The sequence below is a fragment of the Callorhinus ursinus genome, unplaced genomic scaffold, assembly GCF_003265705.2.
Source record: "Callorhinus ursinus isolate GAN/ISIS: 27379988/994484 unplaced genomic scaffold, GSC_fseal_2.0 scaffold16, whole genome shotgun sequence".
Taxonomy (NCBI): domain Eukaryota; kingdom Metazoa; phylum Chordata; class Mammalia; order Carnivora; family Otariidae; genus Callorhinus; species Callorhinus ursinus.
In genome coordinates, this window is record NW_027397078.1 from 9,121,271 (window position 1) to 9,143,455 (window position 22,185).

At 59.0% G+C, this 22,185-nt stretch overlaps 1 protein-coding gene across 9 annotated transcripts in view; it reads left to right on the forward strand.

The window, feature by feature from the left end:
- The first annotated feature begins 561 nt into the window (after nt 1-561).
- Nucleotides 562-22,185, forward strand: part of BCOR (BCL6 corepressor) — a 44,836-nt gene continuing 23,212 nt past the window's right edge. For 3 of the 9 annotated variants that reach the window (XM_025857466.2, XM_025857465.2, XM_025857467.2), the window contains exons 1-2: nt 636-1,424; nt 20,832-20,957. In XM_025857466.2, the coding sequence (XP_025713251.2) occupies nt 20,872-20,957 (86 nt within the window). In that variant the 5' untranslated portion in view covers nt 636-1,424; nt 20,832-20,871. The other 6 variants (XM_025857461.2, XM_025857460.2, XM_025857463.2 and 3 more) reach the window with 6 other exon arrangements.

Consider the following 22,185-nt stretch of genomic DNA (forward strand, 5'->3'; position numbering starts at 1 on the left):
GCTTTATGGTAATTGCGGTCCTCCACTGGCCTTCTGGGTAGCGAGGGGAGTCTCGGCGCGCGGCTGGGAGAGCCGCCCCCGCCGCCCCCCATCCCCTCGGCTCGGGATCAGCCGGCCGCCCGAGCCGCCGCCGCCGCCCGAGCCGGTCTCTGGCTCGCCCAGGACGCGCGCCCGGGCCGGGTGTGCGCAGCCAACTCGGTCCGAGCGGGGGAGGGGAGGGCAAGGGGCGGGGGGGGGCGGGAGCCACCCAAGTGGTCCGGGCTCCGGACCCAGAGAGGCGAAACGCGCCCGGCCGGGAATCGATGACGGCTGGGGAAACTCGGGGCAAACCTTTCCTGGGGAATCACCCCTCCGCAACCCCACCGCCGAGGCGCCGCAGCGGAGGGTGAGCGGAGGCTGGGGGAGCTCAAACTTGCGAGAGCTGGAGGCGGCGGCGGCGGGCGGGCGGCTGTCGCCCGAGCGCAGCGCCTGCGGGGGGAGGGGAGGCGGCTGCTGGGAGGGAGGGAGGGAGGGAGGGCGGGCGGGCGGGCGGAGGGAGGGGGAGGAGGAAGAGGAGGGAACCGGGGAGGGGGACGCGTTGGGATCGCGGCGTGCGGCGGCAGACGGAGCCCGGGCTCCCAGCGGCAAGGTGAGGAAGAGCTACGCTCCTCGCTGAACGCGGGCCGAGCTCGGCGGCTGCGGGGGAGACGCGCCGGAGCCCAGACCGCGACCGAGAGCGGGAGCGAGGCGGGCGGCGGCGGAGGGGGAGCCCGCGAGCCGCCGGGCGGGGAGCCCAAGCCGCGCTGTCGCCGCGCAGGGACGACTTGGCCAACACACTCACTCACACACACACACGCGCGCGCGCGCACACACACACACACACACACACACACACACATACACTCACATACACCCAGCCCGAGCGGGCGCTCGCGGCGATCCGTCAACATGGCGCTGGGGCTCCTGCCCGAGCGCGGGCGGCAGCAGCGGCGGCGCGGGATCTGCTGAGCCCGGCCGAGCCCGGCCCAGCCCCGGGAGCCCGGAGGATCGCGCGGGGCCGTCGCCACCTGCCCGGAGGCTTTGAGCCCGCCCCGCCCCGCCCCCACCCGGCCCAGAGCCCACCCCTCCGCGGGGCCGACCCCGAGGGCAGCCGGCTGGCAGCAGACGGCGAGGGAGACCAGCGAGCGCGGCACCGCGAGCGGGCTGCGGGCAGCCGGGGACGGCAAACTTTGCTGCTCGCCGCGCTTCCCCGGCCCGGCTCCTTCTCCGCTCGCTAACGTCGCCACCCCACTTTCCTCCAACCCCGCACACCTCTCCCCACCCAGCCATCCGCCCCTCGCTCCTCCTCGCCGCCTCGACTCTGCTCGGGGGTTGGGGGGGGGAGAGAAAAACTTCAAAGCGCCGGATCGCAGGCTCCCTGCTTACTCCCCGGCCGGGGATTTCAGGTCAGTGCTCGGAACACCTTTCCCCGGGGAGGCCGCGCGAGCGGCGGGCAGGCGGGCGGGCGCGTCGCGGGCTGCAGTCGACCCCCTCCCTCGGGGCCCCCGCCCGCAGCGGGTTGCTCCTCCGACTCTCTCGCGTACCCCGTGGAGCTCGAAGCTTTCGCCTCGCGCTTCCCTTTGGCTGCTTGGCTCGCTTTCGTTTTTATCTCCTAGCTGTAAGTTATTAAAAATGCAGCCAGCCTAAGCGGCCCCGCGTGGGCACCGGGGAGGGAGGGACGCGGCGAGGGGCCTGCCGCCTCCCCGGGGGCTGGGAGGAGAGCAGGGAGTTCGCGGAGTGGAAGTTTGCAGCCTGTGTGTGTCTGTGCGCGGGAGCGCGGTCGCCGCTGAGCGCCGCGAGTCGGGCGCGGGGCGGGGGGGCGGCTGGGCTGGAAGCTGGGAAGCTCGGCTCGGCGTTAGCTCGCGAGCAGGAAGGGGAGGGCGGCGGGTTCCCGTCTGCTTTCTTTTTCGACTCGGGAAAGAACTGTAAAAACCCCCAGCCGCCGCCGCCTCATCTCGCCTCTCCAGGGGCCGGTCGTTCCTCCTAGTGGAACGACGGCGTGTGCGTGCGCGAGGGTGTGTGGCGGGCGCCCCGGGCCGAGCCGAGCTCGACCTGCCGCCGCCGCCGCCGCGCAACTCGGGAGGGGAGTCCCGGGTTTTTTCTTGGCTTGTCCCAAAGCGCGAATCACGTGGATTAAAAAAAAAAAAAAGAAAGAAAGAAAAGAAACTACTAGGAAATCGAGCCGAGCGAGGGGTTCCGACTCGGCCCGCCCGCCCGCCAGCCAGGTCAGACGCTTTGTTTTTTTTAAATGTTCTTCTGAAATTATAATCCGCGGCTCCCTCCCACCCCCACGCCCTCCCCGTCGTTGCGGGTAGGTTTTAAGTTGTGAGCCCCCGGGGGCGGGGGGGGGAATGTGCGGAGGCGGGGGCGGCGGCGGGAAGGGAGGCGCGGGCGGTGGGGGGGGGGCGAGACCTGGGCCCTCCACTGGGCAGCGGGCAGTCTGGTGGGGAAGCTGTTTGGGCGTGTGCGTGTCTGCGGCCGGAGGAAGTTGGTCTCACTCGGAGGGCGTGCGGCGCAGAGGCTGAGGGCGAAGAGGAACTTGCGCACCCGGGCGCGATCCTCGGCCGAGGCGGGGAGGGCGAGGCGCCGCCGCGCCGCGGGGCCCGCGCTCGGAGCAGGCGGGCCGCGGCGCCGCAGAGCCTCCGCCAACTCGGGGGCTCAGGGCGGCGGCGACGTGCGCCTGCTGTTTACCAAGCGAGCCCTGGGGCGCCGTGTGCGGAGCAGGGCGGCTCAAGGCACGCGTGGTCCCGGCGGGCTTTCCGCCGCTCGCACTTTCGAGTGGGCACTTCCCCGGGTCCCTGAGACGGCGGAGTCTGGCCGCGTGTAGGCCGAGGCCGGGCGAGGCTTAATTTGCTGTTAATGAATCTTTTCCAGAAAGTCCGCGATCTCCAGCTAGAGGCTGTGAGTGCCTGCGCGTGAGGGCGCGCGCCGCCGGCGTCTGAAGGGTGGGGGTGGGGGAATTGAAGAGCGAAGGAAGGGGGGAGGGTTATGTGTATTTAAAAACAAACCTTAAAAAGAAACCAGCGCGCTTCAAATAGGTATTCTCAGTCTGTCTGTGTCTAGACCAGACAGCTCAGGGTTTTAGCTGTTTTTTTTCTTTTTTCTTCTTTTCTTTTCTTTTCTTTTCTTTTTTTTTTTTTTTGAGAGGGAGAAGGCGAGGGGAGGGGTAGTGGTATTTGGTGCAAGGGGTAGTCTCTTGTCGAAAAATCCTTAAAAATGGCCTGGAAGTGAAAACAGGGAGGAAATGGCCCACCCCAGAAGGTAGTGGGTGGCGAACGCAGACAGAGTTGGGTATTTCTAGCCATCTGACACTTCCTGTGGCACTGGAAACGGACACCGCGGGCCGAAATCAATCCTTACGAGGTGTTGGATTCGGGTTTGCCAGCGGAATTGCTTGTGTGGAAGGCATTTTAATTGTCGGCCTCGGAGACTTCTGTACGTGGGCACTTGGAGAATACGTTTGCTTCTCGACCCTTCCCACTCCACCCCCGACCTGTTATCTGGTCTGGGCTTTGCAGTGTCGGTTCTCGTGTTTATTTTGGGCACGATTTCACCGCGTGGAGGGACGTTGGCGGGGGGGGGGGGGGGAAGCTGGCGATGATTAATATGCCGTCCAGGTTTAATGCGAGGCTGGCCTTCAGTGTGCGGGTATCCGCCGCCCCTCGCCAGGATTGCTTGGGGTAGTTAGGGGAGCGCGCGGGGTTCGGGCGCCAGGCACTCGGCAGGCAGGTTGGGGCTGGGGCTCCTACGGCCCCAGCGCTGTCCTTTGAGGCGCTGTCACCAGTAGGTGACTGAGAGTTAATTAGGAAGTGTTCTCCGGATCAATGGGCCGCACAGCTCATTAGCGATTCTCCCCAGCCCTTTGCAGGGCCGGCCGGGCCTCTGCCTCCCACACAGGCCGGGGCCCCGCGGCCCGGGCTTCGGAGAGCGCGGCTGGGAAGTGGGGAGGGACCGGCAGCAAGGGGCGGCGGAGAGGCGAGTGTAACTTCGCCGGGCTGCGCGTTGCGTGCGGCGCCGCGAGGCCCGCGCAACCCGCTCTTTCTTCCTGCTCTCGGTCGCCTCGACTGTGTCTTTAACTCGCTCCTGCTCGCGTCGCTGCCTGGCGGCTCCTCCCCGCCTCCCTCGCCTATCTCTTGTTCTCTAAGCACGACGCTTGTGCTCCCCGCCCAGTTTGGGATTAGACAAGATAAAAATAGGACTGCCCAGCGCGCAGAGCTGTGACTGCCCCGGCAGCCGGGCTGGCGGGAGCGCCGGGGGCCGGGGCCAGGGCCGGCGAGAACCCGCGGTGCGCTCCGGGCGGCCCGCGCCCGTAGGCTCCCACCCCCACCCCGCTGGCGCGGTCACGCTCCCCGGGTTCTGTCCGCCGGGAACCGTGCAAGCAGGGGGACCTGGGCAGGGTCTCCGCGCTCTCGCGGGTGTTGTTGGTGTGCCTGTGATAGATCGGTCTAGACAGGCATGCAGGCTCCCTCCCGGCTGAAGGACGGGAAGGGGGGGGGCGGGCCGCGGAGGCGGCGGCAGACTCCCGTGAGCAGCGAGTGAGCGAGCAAGCCTGCGGGCCCTGCGAGCAGGGTGGAGGGAAGGCTGTGAGGATTTCTCTTAACCCTTTAGAGGCAGTGGGGGAGTGCGATGGGGGGGTGGGGGCAAAGATCCTTGTAGAAATTCCTGGAGGCAGAGTAGCCCCCCGGAGGGAGGGGGGCGGGGCGGGAGTCTGGGCCTAGGGTTTTCCTTTCTCTTCTGTGCTTGCACGCTCACATCCTGGTGCATTGGACTCGATTCTTCGACAAACCAAACGCAGCTGCTAGATGATCTAGTTTGACCCAGGACTTCTCAACGGGAGGGAGGCGTGAACACACAGTAGGCACCCTCACTTAAGGAACTGGGTTTAGGAGATGCAGATCTAGACCTCCCAGAGAGAATTCGTGCAGACGATCTAGTAATGGGAAGGTCGGCTCAGAGCTGTAGTGGGGTGGGGCCTCTGACCAAGACTGCTGCAAACGGAAGACTTGAGACTGAAATGCCAGGCCAGTGTGTACAGGTATGCGTTGGAGACAGCATAGAGGTCCTTGAGTTGTCTGTATAAATAGAGGGCACTTTTAACCGTGAACTTGTGGGGAGTTAGAATCAGATATGTGCAAGGAGACAGCTTCTAAACAGGAGTTGGTTAGGGATGTGTACAGGATCGAGCATCCGTATGCACAGACGTGGGGTCGACATTGAGCCTGTCCAAAAATTTAAACATAACCTCACAGAGAGTGGTCTAGTTCTTTCTAGAAGTTGAAATTGGTGGGTGGGTTATCCTATATATAAATAAGTCATTAGTGAACACACCTCTGTCTCCTTCCCCATTCTCTTCCTTTTAGGGTTTGTGGTCCAGGGGATCCTCTAGTTATATTTAAACTGCAAACCCATGTTGGTCTAGCCTGGGAATGGGCCACATATTAACGGGCAAAGCAAGAATGTAAGTAGTGGGGAGGTGTAGGAGCTAGACAGGAATGTTCAGATTAAGATGTGCGCCTGGGTGACATGTGCTGAGACAAATCAAGACACTTGGTCTCCGATGCCCACATGGAACAAGAGGCACATAAGAGATAAAGAACTGGCCGAGAAGAATGTAAACACGGGTATGCAAATACAGGGACCTGTAGTGATATTCCAAGAGAAAAATCCCAGACTTTGTTGAGCTGGAAACTGGGGCAGAATTTCTGTAAGTGCGTTCCAAAGACAAAAGCCCATTTAAAGGTGTGAAGAGGGTCACTTGGAAACACAAAAAGCATTCATATGCATACATCCATGCTTAGATACACTGGCTGAATGACAAAAACTCCTCCTTGGCGGATGAAGACTTTCCTGCCGGGGGTGAGCAATGTGGGCACGGAAGTGTGGGCCGCCCAACCGCCTTCGTGCACTCACTGGCAGGGAAAAACTGTGTCGTAGGCTGGAAGGAAACTGAGGGCCAAGCGGCCTAGCTAAGGGTGAATGGCCCTTGCTCACCAGTAGAACTTCTGGTTATAATTTCTTCCCTTCTGGGGCAGGGGAGAGGGTATGTGTGGAGTTGGCAGGAGGATCTCTAAGAGATTCTGAGTTCTTGACCTTGAGTGGATGGATGGTGGAGAAAAAAGAAGAGCAGGTCAGGAGGAATAGATAGATGGTGGCCCTGCTCTGAAGTCCTGTTTGCTGATGTGGCTGTCAGCCTGGTGGACTGATAAAGATAGAACCGAAAGAAGTGCGAAGTTCGGCCTCCGGGAGCAATAAAGGGGAGGTATGCTTTCATTTTGGTATGCTTTAATTTTTTTTCTTTTTCTTTTCTGGAGGAGACCTTGCGGGGACGGTCTGTGTAGGGTGGATTAGCAGGCGCCTGTGCGACCCCAGACGCTCACGTAAACTAGGCTAGGGTTTGGTTTGCCCGCGGCGTCGATTTGCCGCGGTCCCTCTTTGTCTGAGCCCAGCCGGGAATTCCAGCTTTTATTGGGAAGACCGCACTCGGGTGGAGCCCGCGCCGGGTCGGGCGGGGCAGGGCTGGGCCGCGCGGTCTGGGCGGGAGGCTTGCAGGCCGCAATGCCGCCCGAACACCGGGACGGTCCTCAGGAGCGCAAGGCAGCCCTGACAATACCACCTCGGAGGTTTCCTCGAGGGCGCCGGGCCCGGCCGAGCTAGCCAGGCCCGGTGGGGCGGGGTGGGGGACCTCGAGGGTCCACTTCGGCCTCCGAGCCCCACCCCTCCCTCCCGCTGGCCCCACCCCTCCCCCCGCCAGCCCGAGGCCGAAAGGAGCTCAGAAGGCCCTTTGTTAGGCCCCAGGGTCACACCCGTGCCCTGGGGGCCGCAGAGGGGCGGGAGAGCGGTGCTCTCGGCGAGAAAGGACCTTATCCTTGCTCGGAGGCCTCGGCCGCCCGCTCACACGGTTCGGGGAGGGGAGGCCGAGGCCGGCCAAGGCCCGCCCCAGCTGCTTTGCCAGTGTGTATGGCCCACAGGATTCCGTCTGTTTGCAAAGCAGGCCGCGCTGCTGGGGCCTAGGTGGCGGCGGTGGGGTTGAGAAGCTGCGGGGGCAGAAGTGGACAGCCTCCTTGGGCCGCCCCGGTGGTAGCCCGGCCGCCTTCGTCGCGAGCACTTGGCCCGTGACTTCCCCCGACCACCAGCCCGGCCCCGCCCCCCAACGTGTTCCTCTGGAAGGGATAGCTGACTTTGTGTTGGATGGGAATTAATGAACGATGCTTTTCCGTGATATTTCTGTAGAAGGTCCCCTTTCCCCCCACAGGCTCATCTGTGCCTGTCCTCAGTCGAGGGTCTCGGAAATGGGGGTCCCTCACTTGGTTAATTTTTAGAGCCATGTCTCCCCAAGCCAGCCATCCCCGCTCAGCACCCACGGGCTCGGCTCCCCGTGATTAGACTAACGGGGAAGTCCGCTAGAAGATCCTGACAGCATAAAATATAATTTGTGATCTAAAAGACAGTTTCCAGTATAATCTCATTATGCACCACAGACTCCCGGTGTTATTTTGTGGAAGGCGGACAATGATCAATTTACATTGACCCGGGGCTGGGCGAGCTTTTAGATGGTAATTGCCATATTGATTTGCATGCAAAAAGGAGACCTGCTAAAATTAAAGACCGGAAGCTAAATTAAACTAAATTTATTGTCTAGGTGCAAACCAGAGAAACTACTGGGGGAGGGGGTGAGTCAGGTCGGGGTGCCAGGGCCAGAGCAGGTGAAAGTCCCAGAGAGCTTCCAGAGGTCACAGATTTGGGAGCGATCTTTGCCCTTGTGATTTCATGTGAGGAGGGGGACTTGTTTAGGGTATGGGGACTCAGCGGGAAAAAGTTATAAACAGTCACCATTGCATTGAAGGCACTGGGGTCTTTTAATGCTAATAGTAACTGGCGAGGGGGAGGAGAGGTTTATAGGGTTATAGGGGTCTTCCTGCACCATTTCCGGCAAGCCCCTATTTCTATTGTTCTACCCGAGCGCTCGCAATCGTGCCAGGGACACCCAAAACTCTTAAAACTAAAGAGTTTTAAAAAAAAAAAGCCCGCGGCCCTGCCCGCCCCATTCCCACCCCTTCCCCCTGCGTAAGTTCTTTCGGAGCGCGCGCGAGTGTGGGGCGCACTGCACGCGCGCCGCGGTCAGGCGGGGACCGTTGGGCGGCTGCCGGAGTTCCTCCCCGGACTCAGCAGCCCCGCGCTCGGCCGGACGCCGATCGCTTCGGGGAGCCGCCGCTCCAGGTGGCTCCAGGTGGCTCCAGGTGTGTGTGTGTGTGTGGGGGCTGCTGGGCCCGCTGTCTCGCGGTGCCGGGGCGGGGGTCGCCTCCCCGGAGGTTTGGAAGGGCCTGCTCCGAGCTAGGGGCGGGGGGTGGGGAGGGGTGGGGGAGGGCGGAGGCTGGAAACCCTGCCCTGATCGCCAACGCCGGAAAGTTTAAAAAAGAGAGAGAGGGAGAGAGAGAGAGAGAAAGCCACTGGCCGGGAGCCAGGGGCGGCCGGGCGGCGGGGGCGTGTTCGGCTGGCTAGTCGGGTGAGGACCCGGCGCCGCCATTGCCTCGATCCCTCCCGCTGCCGAGGCCCCTGCCGGCCCAGTCGCTCCTGGAGACATTTCGCACCTTCGGAGCCCCGGCCTCTTGGAGGAGCCACGGGCTCGGCCCCGGGAAGCCCGCAGGGGCAGCCGACCGTGCGGTGCCCCTGCCCTTCACGGTCGCCACCGAGCCGAGCGGGAGATGGCCCTGTGCAGCCTGGGTCGTCGGGTGTGGAGAGTTCCCGGAGCATCCGAAAGCCTGGGGCAGATCTGGAAATTGGGGATGGGCAGGGTGGCGATGTTAGGCCCCGACCGCCGCTTCTGGGATGAGAAGTTGGAGAAATGAAAGATAATCCAGTCCCTACCTCGTCTCAGAAGGCTTGGCCTTTTGTGGGGACAACCCCCCCCCCCGGGGGGTGGGGGAGTCCAGTAGGGCCTGGCGTCTTAGGATGCACTTCCCTCATAATTTCCTCCCCCACCCCATTTTGGTCCTTGGGGTTTTTCTTTAAAACCCTAGGAAAGGAGTAGGCACTCTTTCCAAAGGGCTTTTGCTCTATCTAGATAATTTGATTTATTGCTTTATGTGGCAAAACTAGGGTGGCAGGCCCAGCCCCAGTACCAGGAGTCAGCACTTTATTACAGGGCCCTGAGAGTAGCGACCCACCAACCCCTGCCTATTTTGGGCTCCTGGAGGAAGGGAGAGTGGAGCTTTGTTGGAAGCCCTGACCTCACACCAGGGTATTCCAGGGTAGGGAGATGTGTAGGAAGTCTCGGGAAATTGGGAAAGACTTCAAGTGGACTAAGAGATTACTGGTTGTAGGAGAAACTGGTTTCTGGTCTCCTTGTTGACTAAGTTATATGTTACATCAACGCTTTCCTCTTAGCCTGCCTTCGAGGACAAGGGCTAAGAAGCTTTCCGAAATTCTTGGGGCTTTCAAATGGCACAATTAGACCAATAATTGGCTCCTCTCCGCAACTCCAGGACTGAGTTTGACCGTGGCCCATTTTTACTAGCTGTGTGACCTTGGGGGCAAGTTATTTATGGCCTCTGAGCCTCAGTAAGTTTCTTCATTTGTAAGACTGGGAATAATTATCCACCTTTAGGATCAAAGAAGACTACTTGGCACATAGTAGGCCCTGAGGATTTAGGGATTGCTTTGAATGACTGATCAGGTTCCTATAGGTTGCTCCTCCGTTCCCCACTGCCCCCCCCCCCCCGCCCTCCCGAGACCTGCCTAGGCCAGTGTCCGGGGAACGACGGAGGTTAAATTCGCCTCCGAGGATATTCCTCTGGTCGGCCTTCATGGGTTCCTCTTTTGTTTTGTTGCAGTTCTTCGCATTCTGTGCTCTAAAGGGTTCCATATGAAAGGGCTTGGATTCCCCCCCCCCCAAGTGGGGTCATTATATGGCTAGGAATTGATTCCAGAACCGGGCATCTAGGTGCTCTTTGGCAAGCCTGCCCGTCCTTCTTTCAGGGGAGAGAGGAACTAGTGGCTGGAGAGGCGAGACCTGGTTGGAAGAGGTGAGGGGGTGGCCTGCTGCAGAGGCCAGAGGTGCTGTGGTTTGTTTGATAGGGATTAAGTCCGGATGTTACGAGGTCTCACTGTGGTTTTCAATAAAGTCTGCCAGGGATTGCTTCTTTTTTTATATCGATATGTATTTTAAAAAATTACCAGCATGAGAAGAAAACCAGACCTGTATGGATCCAGGCCGGTAGTAAGCTACTGTGATCAGGTTTCCTACTCGACTCCCAGAGGGGAAGTCAGCGTTTGATTGAAGCTACACTTGGTTCTTGACTCTCAGGGGATGCCTGCTCTGAAACAGGAGCCCTCCCTTTCTCTCCTCCACTCTCCCCTCCTCCTCCCTCTTTTTCCCTTCTTCCCCTAAAAGCCTTTGTGCTGAAAGAGCTTCAGTAGGCACGAATCCCTGGTCCCTCTCTAAAGAATGCCTCCCAGCCTTTGCTGACATTGTTTTGTGAACAGTGGGTTTTACCAGGCCAGCAGTTTTCCCCGCATCTTAGCTCACTATTTTAGAGGTAGAGTATGGCCAGGATGCGCCTGACTGCCATGATTTCCACACCGTAGAGCCGGGGCCTTGCCTGTAATCTGAAGACACCTTAACCTTTGCCCCAGATGCTTCCAGAAAGGGTGAAGGTGGGGAGAGCAAGGCCAGGGGTCGTTGTTGAGGGTCTGTTTGTTTTTCTCCGGCAACAGAGGCAGAGGGTGGAGAAGGGGCCGAGTCAGAGAGGAGGGACGGTCCAGCTTTGGGTCTGATTTAAAACGTGGTCTAATTGGAGAAGCTCTTAGGCACTCAACAGTTCTGTACAAATGCAAACTTGAAATAGCTCTAGGCCTACGTCATTTAGGACAGAATAAATGAAGTACAGAAATGTCCAAACTATGCAAATCCTGGAGTTGTCTGCCCTCCCATAAACACATGACAAGTGCCAAGGCATTTCCAGTCAAAACAGCCATGGAACCAGCAGCCTCCATCCTTTGTATTTATTATTTTATTAACAGCATTTTACACAGCAGTTAACAAGCAGAGCCCTGCCTGCTTTGCGCCCCGTCTCTCTCGGCCGACCAGGGGGAAAACTGGATGGTTGGCGGTGGGGAGGAGTGGTCTTTAAAGGAGCCCGCTAGCTGGAGGAGTCTCTGCAGATGGGTAAGGAAAAGTAGCATTTCTTTCTCCTGGCCCGGAAGAGAAGACGGAGAAGACAGCGCAAGTGAGCCTTTGGAGGAAGAGAATCCCCTCTCCCTTCTCAAGAGGAAAGTTGCACAGATGTGGTTATGTCTGGTCTCTGCTGGGATTCCAGAAGGTGAAACAGTTATCATTTCGGGATCCTCTCTGCCCATCGGTTACTGGCGATTTTCACAGAATAACTATTTGTCTGCTGTCCTGAGTCTATATCCTGGTGGAAAGTTTGTAACGAAAAGCAATGCCTTTCTTAAGTCATAAAATGAGCCTTGTATGATTATTTAATTAAAATCTATTTAAGGACCGATTAGGCGTGTAATTTGCGCTAATAATGACGATTATGGAAATGTTCGACTTAACCAAAAATCATAAAGGAGACATTTTGATCAGTGGGGCGGCCAGTAAGTATTCAGGGAGTTGAACCATTTTTGAGGCGCCAGAGGCGGCGGGCGGCGGAAAGCGCGGAGCCGCCTGGCCTCTGCGTCCCGACCCCAAGCCCCAAGCCCAGCCCCGGGGGCTTTGCCCAGCAGAGAAAGCGACCCCGGGAGCGTGAACCACCTCTCTTCCCAGCCGAGGAAGTGGGGGAGGGGTGCCTCCCCCCAGCCACCAGGAGGGGCAAACTCTGGGAGAGGGCTGATAAACCACACAGAAATGCCGGCGACAGGGCTGTGCTCTTTCGCTTTTACAATCAGCCGCGACAAACTGCACGCTGCCTTGGCTAGCCTTGGCTGGAGCCTGGGGGGGGGGGGGGGGGGGGGGGGGGGGGGGTCCCCTTGTTCCGGAGAAACCTGCCAGCTGCTGGGCTTGGTGCGAAGGCAGCGGAGGCAGACACAATGCTGCTGTTGTTGGTTTGATCTCGAACTGGGGATTGTTAGTCTGGCTTTAACTGTGTGGTAAGGGGGGAATGTGAAGGCTGTTTACAGCGAGTGCAAATAATGTGACAGCTGTTGGTGCACGAGCAGCACTGCGCTTACACAAAGCGTGCACTGTGCAGGCCCGCGGAGAGCTGCAGAGGTGGCCGCTGCTTTCTGGCCACGGCGTCCTCGGATGAGAGGAAAAGTCAGCCGCGCTGCGCACCGCCCCCCCACCCCCACCCCCGCCCCCGCCCCAGCACACATCTTTACGGCTCCCAGGCTCCCAGAATCCGCACGGAGGTGCAGGATGGCATGCGGTGTGTCGTCTAGTCCTGCAGACGTGGTGGGAGAGGGCCCACGGGGTCCCCAGTGTCACTGTCCAGAGAGGCTTGGCCAGGATCGCTGGGCCTGGGTCCTCAGGGGCTCATAGGCACGGTTTTTAAGATTTGGGAACGTAACTTGCAGCCCTGAGCAATAACACACTGTTTCCTTGTTGGAAACAGTGTGTTATTAACCGAAGGCTTTCTGGAAGTCGCAGAGGCTCTGGTGGCCCTCGTTGCCCCTCTGAAGTGGCTCTGTTACTGAGACAAGTTAGAGAGACAGGTGGGCACTGTGTTCTGTGCACTCACCACTCTTTCCCCGGGCTGGAAACACAAGTGTGTAGGCTCAGGACCCAGAGGGGGGGAGGTCTACTGGGGGGGGGGGGGGGGAAGCGAAGGGGTGCACTTTGGCTTTTGATTACCCACACCCCTTAACCTTCCCTCGCAAGCCTTCCCATTTCCAAGAGTACATTCGCCTTCAGCTGTAGGACGCAAAGGTGCGGCCCTGAGGTGTGCCCACGGCACCACCCACTCTGTGACTTAGATCAGCTAGATGCCCACAGCCACAGGCCTTCTCTGAGGTCCTGGTCGCCCGCCAGGCACTGGGGGGAGGCGCCAGGGTGGGAGGGAGGGCAGTTGGAGGCGGCAGTCACCCCCCCCCCCACACCCCGCCCAGGCCTGGAGATGTAGGGCTGGCCCAAGCAGGTGGGTTCAGGATGGCCAGACACGTTGGGCCTGCTTCTGGGCTGTCCTGGGGCCAAACGGGTGTCAGAGTCGCTCCCCTCCCCCTCCCAAGGCTGGAACCTTCACAGCCCTGCGCCCCCCGCCCCTCACGGTTTGGAGGATCATTTAGAGCTGATTTAATTCTGTATCTTGTCCTTCTCTCTGACTTTGGTCCCTGGGTGTACAGCCTCCAGGATATCTGCAAATTGAGTTCATTGCCCCCAGCCTCCCAGGTCTACCCTCTCTGAGTTTTAACGTGGACTTCTATATCCAGTTGGGTTCCCCAGTGGGGAGCTGGGAGATGCTTCTGGAGTGATACATGAACTTCGGTGCCAGTTCTATAAATTGGTCTCTTTTTATGACGTGTGCCATTTTCTGTAGGAATGTTGCTTGCAAAACGAGTTTCGCCTTGGAGGAAAGGCGGAAAGATAAACAAGCCTGTAACGCCAAAACACTGGCAGTCTTTCTCCTCCTTCCAGCTCTCTTAAAGCAGCCGGGCTGTATTTCCAGGATTAGACTCGTGCTTGTAAGAGGGACTCTGGTTGGCTTTTTTTTTTTTTCCCCAAGCAAATGCAAATTAGAGAAAAATAATTTTCTTTCAACGATATGCAATGTATTAGTCACTTGTTATCGTGCTTCGAGGCAGGCCTCATTTGCGCGTCTGCCAGCTCGCTCACATCTGCTCGGCGCTGTTCGGGGCATTTTAACCTTGGCGGTGTCGTGTCTAGTCCCACGGATCAAGGAGGAGTAATTAAGCTCTGAACAGCTACAAAAATTCACGGGCCCCCATCTATACCGTAGTTGTTCTGCAGCTTTGTTTGGGGTGTTCCGAGTTCCAAGATTGAGTAGCAGACACGGGGTTTCTTTTGTTCCTCGTCAAGAAAGTGGGAGCCCCTCTCCTCCTCTGACCCTCACCCCCAGCTCTCCCAGAACTCCCAGGCAGCACACAATCAGCCAAGGAACCTGGGTGCAGATCACAGGACCCCGTGTGTTATGCATCTTTTATGCATAAAAAGTTCCTTTGTGCCTCCCGTGTACTCCCGATAGCTGATGTTAATGGCCTTACGGTATAGCTTGTTCCATTGCAGGGGGTGGGGTGGGGGGCATGAAGTGCGTTTTATTCCTACAAAATCCTGGTGGAGATCGCAGTGCATGGACACCCCCTCTGGAGTTGTGATATGGATGGTTTATTCTGGATTTGTCCCCAAGGCTGTGCAGACTCCCAAGTGGCAACCCAGTTCTGTCGGGATTAGCCTCAAGGGGGTGTGGGTTTTTTGGGGGGCGGGGGGGTAGTAAGGGTGATTAATTGCATTCCACCTAGGTTTTCCTGTCCTGGGCTGCCTCCTGTTGAGGGACACCAGCTTCCAAATGGGCCCTCTCTCGCCCACGTGGTGGTGTGTGGCACCACCGTGAAAGAAAGTGAAAGGAACAAAACCCTGAGGCGGTGGCTTGCATCGGTGTCAGGGGAGAAGGGGAAGTGTCCCATATTGGTCCAACAGAGGACCCCGGGTTGGGGGGGTGGTGCATGGCAGAGACCCACCCCCGGTTTGGCAGCCACTCTCCCGGTGCATCCTTGCAGGGGCCTCCCCTCTCTGAATCTTTCCCCACTTCACAGTTGGCTGCACTTGGCTTGCTGCGGGGGGGGGGGGGGGGGGGGGGCCCGCCTATGGGGAATAACACTCCAGTCTCCTCGGAAAGGATCCCAGGATGATGGCCAGGAGGGGGTCTGCGTGTGCGCATCCAAAGTTCCTTTTTGTCAGAGATTCAGCGGCGGGGGCTCGGGAAGGGGGGAACCCCAGAGGAGCGCGCGGGCCGCAGGGCCCGAGGGGTTACCTGGGGTCGGGAGACTAGGGATTGCGGAGGGAGGGAGGTCGGGCCGCCTCCCGGAGAGAGCCGGAGTTCCTGGAAGGCCGGGCGGGGGCGCGTCGCGAGGGTGTGGGCGTGTGCCGTGGCGCGGCCCCGCGCGGGGACCTCGGTGTGGGGGAGCCGCGAGGAGGGGCGGGCGAGCCCGGAGCGGCACGGGTGTGTGTGGTGGGAGAGAAAATCCCTTTGTTGCCGACCGATCGCGCTCGGGGCTGAGGCGGGGGAGGGGGCGCCCTTCCCCTGCTCGCCCTCACCGCGGCCGCCGAGGGCCAAGTTCACCCCCCGACCGACCCGAGTGGCTCTCTGCTCTGACCCAGGCGCCCTGGGAGGAGGCAGGGAAGGTTCTGGTTGCTCAAAAGGTCAGGGCCTAGCGAGTTTCCCATCCTCCTCACTCCCTCTCCCCTCCTGCCCCGCAGCTCAGTCTGTTACTAATGCAAAACTTGGGGCGTGGGTGGGGACGCCTCCGGAGGCAATGGCCCCGGCTTGGAGTGTGCCAAGAGACAGCGCCTGGGCAGGCTGGATCACTCCTCCCAACCCCCCCCCCCCCCCCCCCGCCGCCAACACCCTTGGAGGGCTGGTAGACGGAGCCAGCCACCAACCTCAGCCACACCCCTGGAAGCCTGTGGCCATGTCCCGTCGGGACGCGGGGGGGGGGCAGTCTTGGGGTCCCCCTCGCCGTGCGTCCTGCAGCTACACCCCCCGGGGGAAAGCAGCCCAGGAGGACCCGCCCCCAACCGTGCACATCCGGGAGAGCGTTTTCCTCCCATCTTCTACCCCCACACATCCCCCCTTCCCCCCATCCTAAAATAGGAACTTCTTCACCCCTCCCTTTCTTGATACCGGAGAGAAGTGCTGCTGTGCCACTCAGTCTGCTCTTGGGGCAGCCCCGGGAAGGGCTCCCGCCGGCTTGGCTTGGGCTTTGATGAAATCCGCGCAGCTCTGCTGAAGGTCACCCCTCCCTGGCCTGTCCCCCCCCCGTGTCCCTGCCTCAGCCTTCCCACTGCCACACAGAAGCTATGCGGCGACCTGGGGTTGTCACACAACATGCTTGGTGGAGTCAGATGCTGTTTAATGGGGTTCAGCGTGGCAGGTACTAGCTATCGCCAGGCAAAACTCAAGTTCGTAGTGCAGTTTAATCCTCTGGAAAACACGGTGCCAAATATTTACAGATGAGGGGACCAAGGTTGAAGAGGTTCGGCCACCTGCCCGGAGACACGCTGTGGATGAGGGTGGGAGCTGGGAGGCTGTGGTGGTGACCATGTTCACGCCAGCTCTGCGGCGAGGGAGGCCCCTTCCCCAGCACGCCCTGCATGCAGACGGTCTGGTCTCCCCGATGCCAGCTCAGCCTTCTGAGCCAGAAGCTTCCCCCGCCCCCACACCTGCCCAGGCCTTCTTGGCCGCTGACTGGGTAACCGCCTGATGGCACAAGGGGCGCCAGGTCAGAGAGAGCCTAGGAAGGGGCACCATTCGTGCTTGCGTGGCGCGTGGGAGTTGGGATGGTTCGACGGCGGTGCTTTCCACTTTGTCGGTGAACTTGACAAGTGTGATGTGCAGACTTGAACTGAGCACCACGTCAAGGGCAGAGGCAGTAAAAGTGGCCTGGTGCCAGGAGGAGCCCAGTGGAGAGAAAGGAGGGGTGCCAAGTGTGGTCTGGTGCTGCCTCCCCTCCCCTGGCTCATCCCAGCCTCTCAGTCACTGCCGCTTCCCTTTTCAACCTGCTATTTGTTGTCGGCCAGGGTAGATCGCCTTTAAAAACAAAACAAAACAAAACAGCTCTCTCCTTTGCCTCAGTGCACAATGGTGTCCTCGTGGAATGGTGGTGGCCGGTGCTGCTCGGGGGCCTGTGTGCCCCTCCTGTCCTGTCAGAGGATTGGCCGTGCCTCTTTTTTTTTAAGATTTTATTTACTTATTTGAGAGCGAGAATGAGAGAGAGAGAGAGAGCATGAGAGGGGGGAGGGTCAAAGGGAGAAGCAGACTCCCCACCGAGCAGGGAGCCCGATGTGGGACTCGATCCCGGGACTCCGGGATCATGACCTGAGCCGAAGGCAGTCGCTTAACCAACTGAGCCACCCAGGCGCCCTTGGCCGTGCCTCTTCTCAGGGATGACAGCTCCTAATTTTGGTCCCTCTGACCTCTATCTGCCAGTCAGGCCCTTTCGCCGGTGTCCAAGCCAAGCCTAGTACTCTAAGCATAACCCTTGGCTTCCAGAGCAGATAACTGCCCACGTCTGTTGAGGGAGACCCAAGTTCTCTTACGCTTTCAGTTACTGCCAGTCCGAGAGCCAGAGTCCACTCTGGGGGCCGGGGTGGTGGTGGTGCATTTTGTAAGCCAGGTCTCTCCCCAGAGCTGGGTGTTCCAGCAGGCATCCGCTCCAATTCCTGGTCTGTTCTTTAGAAACCAGACACTCCTCAGTCTCCCCGTCTGACCTCTTCTCTCAGCCACCTTCCCCTTCCCTCTCCATCCCTGTCCTTGCCTCCTTGGCCCCCTTGTCTCCACTACTGGAAAAAGGGTTAAAACCCCGTAGCCAGGATGTAGCTTAGCAGCTCACATGGAAACAGGTTGGTGCTTGTAAAGTGCTTTTCTTGAGTGACTTCACACATCTTGGCACTTCTAGCCTACATGTGGAAGGGCGGGGCGGGGCGGGGAGGCTGGTGCACGCGGAGAAGTAAGGGCAAACAAGCCTCTCATAGTGGCAAAGTGCCTGCTCTGTTTGTCATCTAAATCACATTATTTGTCCTCTCCACCGTGGCCCCAGGGTCAGCGAAGTCAGTTTTGAAGCACTTTCTCTTAGAGTTTAAAAAAAAAAAAAAAAAAAAAACCCCCCTTTTTTGCAACCCCCTTTTAAAAATAAAGGGGGATGAACCCCCCTGTATCTCCCCCCCCCGTTCTCTTTGTGTTTCTCAGCCCAGTGTCCCCTTAGCCCCCCCCCCCGGGGGGGGGGGGGGGGGGAGGGGCAGGTCCTCGGGGCCTCCTGGCCTCTGCCACCGCCCAGGATGTTCCTGCTGGGGGTTCCTGGCCGGGCATCCGGCCTCCTCCCGAGCAGGCTGTCACCCTGGAGAAGGGCCTCCTGACAGGCAAGGCCATGGCTCACTGGCCCTTCCCGCTCAGCTCCCATCTTTGGCCAGGAACCTGAAGAGTTAAAAGTCTTTAGCTTGTTGCAATGAAATTATGGCTGGCGGTGGCGCCGCTGTTTGTTCAACAGACCTCCACTTTTAAACAGTTCACAAAAAGTTCATGGGGCAGCTAAAGATTGTGTGTGTGTGTGTGTGTGTGTGTGTGAGAGAGAGAGAGAGAGAGAGAGAGAGAGTAGTCAGCAGGATCCAACAATGTACCTCCTCCCTTGTTTTTTCGTGTACAGCCTCCTCCCTCTGCCGTCTCCCCAACACTCCATCTGACCCCCGCGCATGCCAAGCCACCTCATTCTGATGCTGGGTGTCATCTAAGTGTGTGGCATTAATGTTGAAAAGTCCACAGGAGGGGCCCTGGAGAGGTGGGGGTGGGGTGGGGAGAGCTTTGAAAGCACCCAGTGCTCCCAGATACCCTCCATCACATTCCCCTTTCCTCCGAGTCCAGGCTGCCCCTTCTCAAGAAAAGCCCTTTTTGCGGGGGGCTGGGCGGGGGCAAAGTAGGATGATGGAGACCACACCCTTCCTGTTTCTTAGGTGCTCACAGGTCCTTGTCACAAGGCCGCTACTAAAGGAGGTGGGGAGGTGGCAGCTTGTTGAAGGGGAGGCCACTTTGGGGACAGCAGAAGCTTGAAGTCTCAGAGGCGGGCGCGCGCGCACACACACACACACACACACACACACACACACACCTTTTCCTTCCCACGTCCTTTTCTTAGGGGTTTGATTGACCCTTTTTGCTCCCGGTGTGATTTCTGCATTTCCTCATGGCGTGCAGCGCGGGATGGCCTGGTGTGGTGGGTCCCAGGTCCCACTGCCGCAGCTGATGACCAGGTCGCCTGCACCAAGGAATGTTGCCCCACCTTCCACATCAGGCCACCCAGAATGTCTTCCCTTTGTTAGAAGGGGCGGCAGGGGTTAGGGAGGGGACAGTCCCTTGAATGTGCCTTGTGGTTGTCCCTGCGCTAGTGGTGGCCTCCCCCCCCCCCCCCCCCCCCGCCCAACTCAATTCGTAGGTTTGGAAGAAGAGAAGCCCATGAGCCCCCATGGAACCTTCTTCAAGACCCCAAGTGGTCTTTGCAGGGCACCATGGCTAGCCCATTGGAAAGAGAAGGAGGCGCTTCCTGGAGGAGGCGCTCCCTGGGAATCGCACCAGGCCTGCTGCAACTGCAGATTTCTGCCTCCTCCTCCTCCTCCAGCTTCATTGTTGGGCTCTAACTCCGCGCCGCGTGTCTGTGTGTGTGGCTCTTGATTAACAGACGGTGTTCTATGTATAGGGGCCGACAGGGACACTGGTGGACAAAAGGCCTAGTTAGGACAAAGAACTGCGGAAGGATAGACCAGCCTGGCTTTTGGATTCAGGTGCTCCCCCACCCCCACCCTCAGTTACTCCCAGAAAGAGTCCCCGGACCTGGTGCCTCCAACCCCACCGACCTGGCAGTCTGCTCCTTGTGCTCAAGTGTAAAAGCAAGCATTTGCATATTTTTCCCTGCTAACAAAGGAAATGTGTCGACTTAGGGAACATTTGGGCTTTCGGAAACTGTGTGGGTGGGTGTGTGAGGGAGGAGAAAGAAAAGTTCCCCCGACGATCTGCACACCACTGATTTCGCACTCTGCCTTGGGTCCCGTGTAAAGAGAGCCCAGCCCAGCCCGGCCTGGCCCAGGGAAATGACAACGTGTTTGTGCGCAGGGAATTGCCCAGGGCCATCGGTCCCAGGCATTAAAGGCTCCCCTACTTATTAACCCAGCATTTAACAGCAGGATATGGGCTGAAGCGCAGTCAAAAGAAACGGCTCAACCTCCAAAGAGCAATTAAAATCCTGCACGAGGATAAATCACGCGCCGTGATAATCCTGTTAATAAAATGCAGCTTGTCCTGACCCTTCACTCATGCAGCAAACTAGAATGTGATGTGGGTGGGGGTGGTGGGCAGAGAAGGTAAGGAAGGGCGGGGAGAGGTGCTCTCCCCTCCTCTGCCCGGGGCAGCCTCCCCCTCCCCGTAGGTGGAAAATGGGTGGCTTTTGCCCGCTCCCAGCGTGCCAGTGGCTCGGAGCCCAGCAGCCTGGGCTGCTAAGACTTCTGCACTCACTAATGATTTCTTGTCCCCAGCGAGCAGGCGTCATGGAATTACTTAACCGCCTCCCTCTGCAGCTCCCAGACCAAACCACCCGGGGTTCGGCGCCTCATCTGATCACGGGCTGGGTGGGGTGGCTCACCAACCCACCGACTCTTTGTAACCCTCCATCTGTTAAGTAGCGCACACCACAGCCCCGGGGACACCTGGTAGTTTGGGTTGCCACACCGGACTCTTGTGCCTTCCACCAGCCCTGGTCCTCTTAGACCCCAAAAGAATCAGCGTGTGGCTCCCCTAGATTGCAGCACCGTATGCTGCCACATGTGTTCCCCAAAGGCTGAGAAAGGAGAGGGCAGGCAGGGGTGGCCGGGGGTGGTGGTGATGATGTGTGCGGTTACCTCGGACGGCGGATGGTGTGGCGTGTGGCCCTTTGACCTCCCCCTCCCCCTGCCCGCTGGGAAGTTGCAGGGCGCCCCTGTACCCTTCAGGTCAGGTGTGTTCCCTCACTCCCGGACATCTGTAGAACATGGAGCACAACCTGCCTTCCGGACTCTGCATTCTGTATGCATTGCCTAGAAAGAGGGCCTCTCTGATTCCCTGTTTGGCTCTTCTTTATTCAACCTCCTGGGATTTTTTTTTTTTTTTTTATTTAAACAGACTAGACGCTTGAAGAAAAGCTGCCATCCAAGAAGACGACATGCTTTCAGCAACCCCCCTGTATGGGAACGTTCACAGCTGGATGAACAGCGAGAGGGTCCGCATGTGTGGGATCAACGAAGACAGGTGAATGTGCCTGTCTGGCTGAGGCCTGGGGAGCGAAGGGTGGGTGCCGCCCCCCCCCGCTCCCCACCCCCGCCCCGCATGCTCCTGAGCAGAGCCCCTGCTGAAGCCCCCCTCACCTTCTCACAGCCACAGTGGGCCCAAAAGGGGTGGGGGAGAACGATCTCCCGCCTAGCTGGCGGCCCTTGATTTACAGTTTTAACAGGCAACCCGGCTCAGCGAAGCATTGCCGCCCTTTAAAAGATTAGCCCCTAAAGCGGCCTTTCGGTGCACTTTCGTCCTTAATTTATTATTTCATATTTATGAAGGAGAATTAATCCCAGTCTATATGCTGCTTTAACTCTAAATGTCAGGAGTGTGGGCCCAGGTGGATCGGCATTCGATGTGCTTTTAAAACAAATAGTTTGCTCAGTAATAAATGGGGAGACGGCCACCCCTTACTTCATTTAAGCCCCGGGTTTCTCGCTGTCCTCTGCGGCCTCTTCGGCGAGGCCATCGGCTCCCGGTTTCAGTCGCCCGACAGCCCCGCCGGGCCCCCTAATCAGTAATTTTGGAGCGTGGGGTAGCGGCAGCTGAGCAGTAGATGATGGAAGCGGCTCTTCGGGGTATCCGCTGCCACTTGTCAGCGACCTGATCCTGGGGATTTGGAAGTTGGCACCAAGCGCTTTCTCTATCGGTGCGGTCTGATAACGAGTCCCAGGGCGGCCGCGGCAGCCCGGCACAGATGTGCGGCTCGCTCTGCAGCCGGGAGCAGCGGACCTTTGTATCGTGTGTGTGTGTGTGTCCCCCGTCATTCTGATAAAAGCACTCAAATATGGCTTCATTATCACCATGGAAACCAGTTTTGTAGAACACGGGACCTAACTTTGTTTGGGGAAAAGTTTTGAAAGCCTGCCCTCGTGAGGAGCACGGAAGTGACTGGTGCGGCCGGCGCCGAAGCGCCAGCCTTGTGTCTCCGCTTCGGCCTTTGGCCATCGTCCTCCCTGATGTCTGTCCTCACATAGAGCTTTCAGAGGGCCTGCTAGGACGGCAGAGCTCAGGTTGGCCTCCTTGGCCTCTCTAGAGAAAACAAACGGCGCAGGATCTTCGTTCCTGCGTCGGCCAGCTTGGGGCCCAATCTGGGATTTCCCGTCCCCGTGGTGCCCTGCCTTTCCTCTGTTTTCTCCCAGCCCAGCTGAAGCACCGCTTGGGGACAGCTTTCAGTCGGGGCCGTTTGGGGAGGAACGGTTCG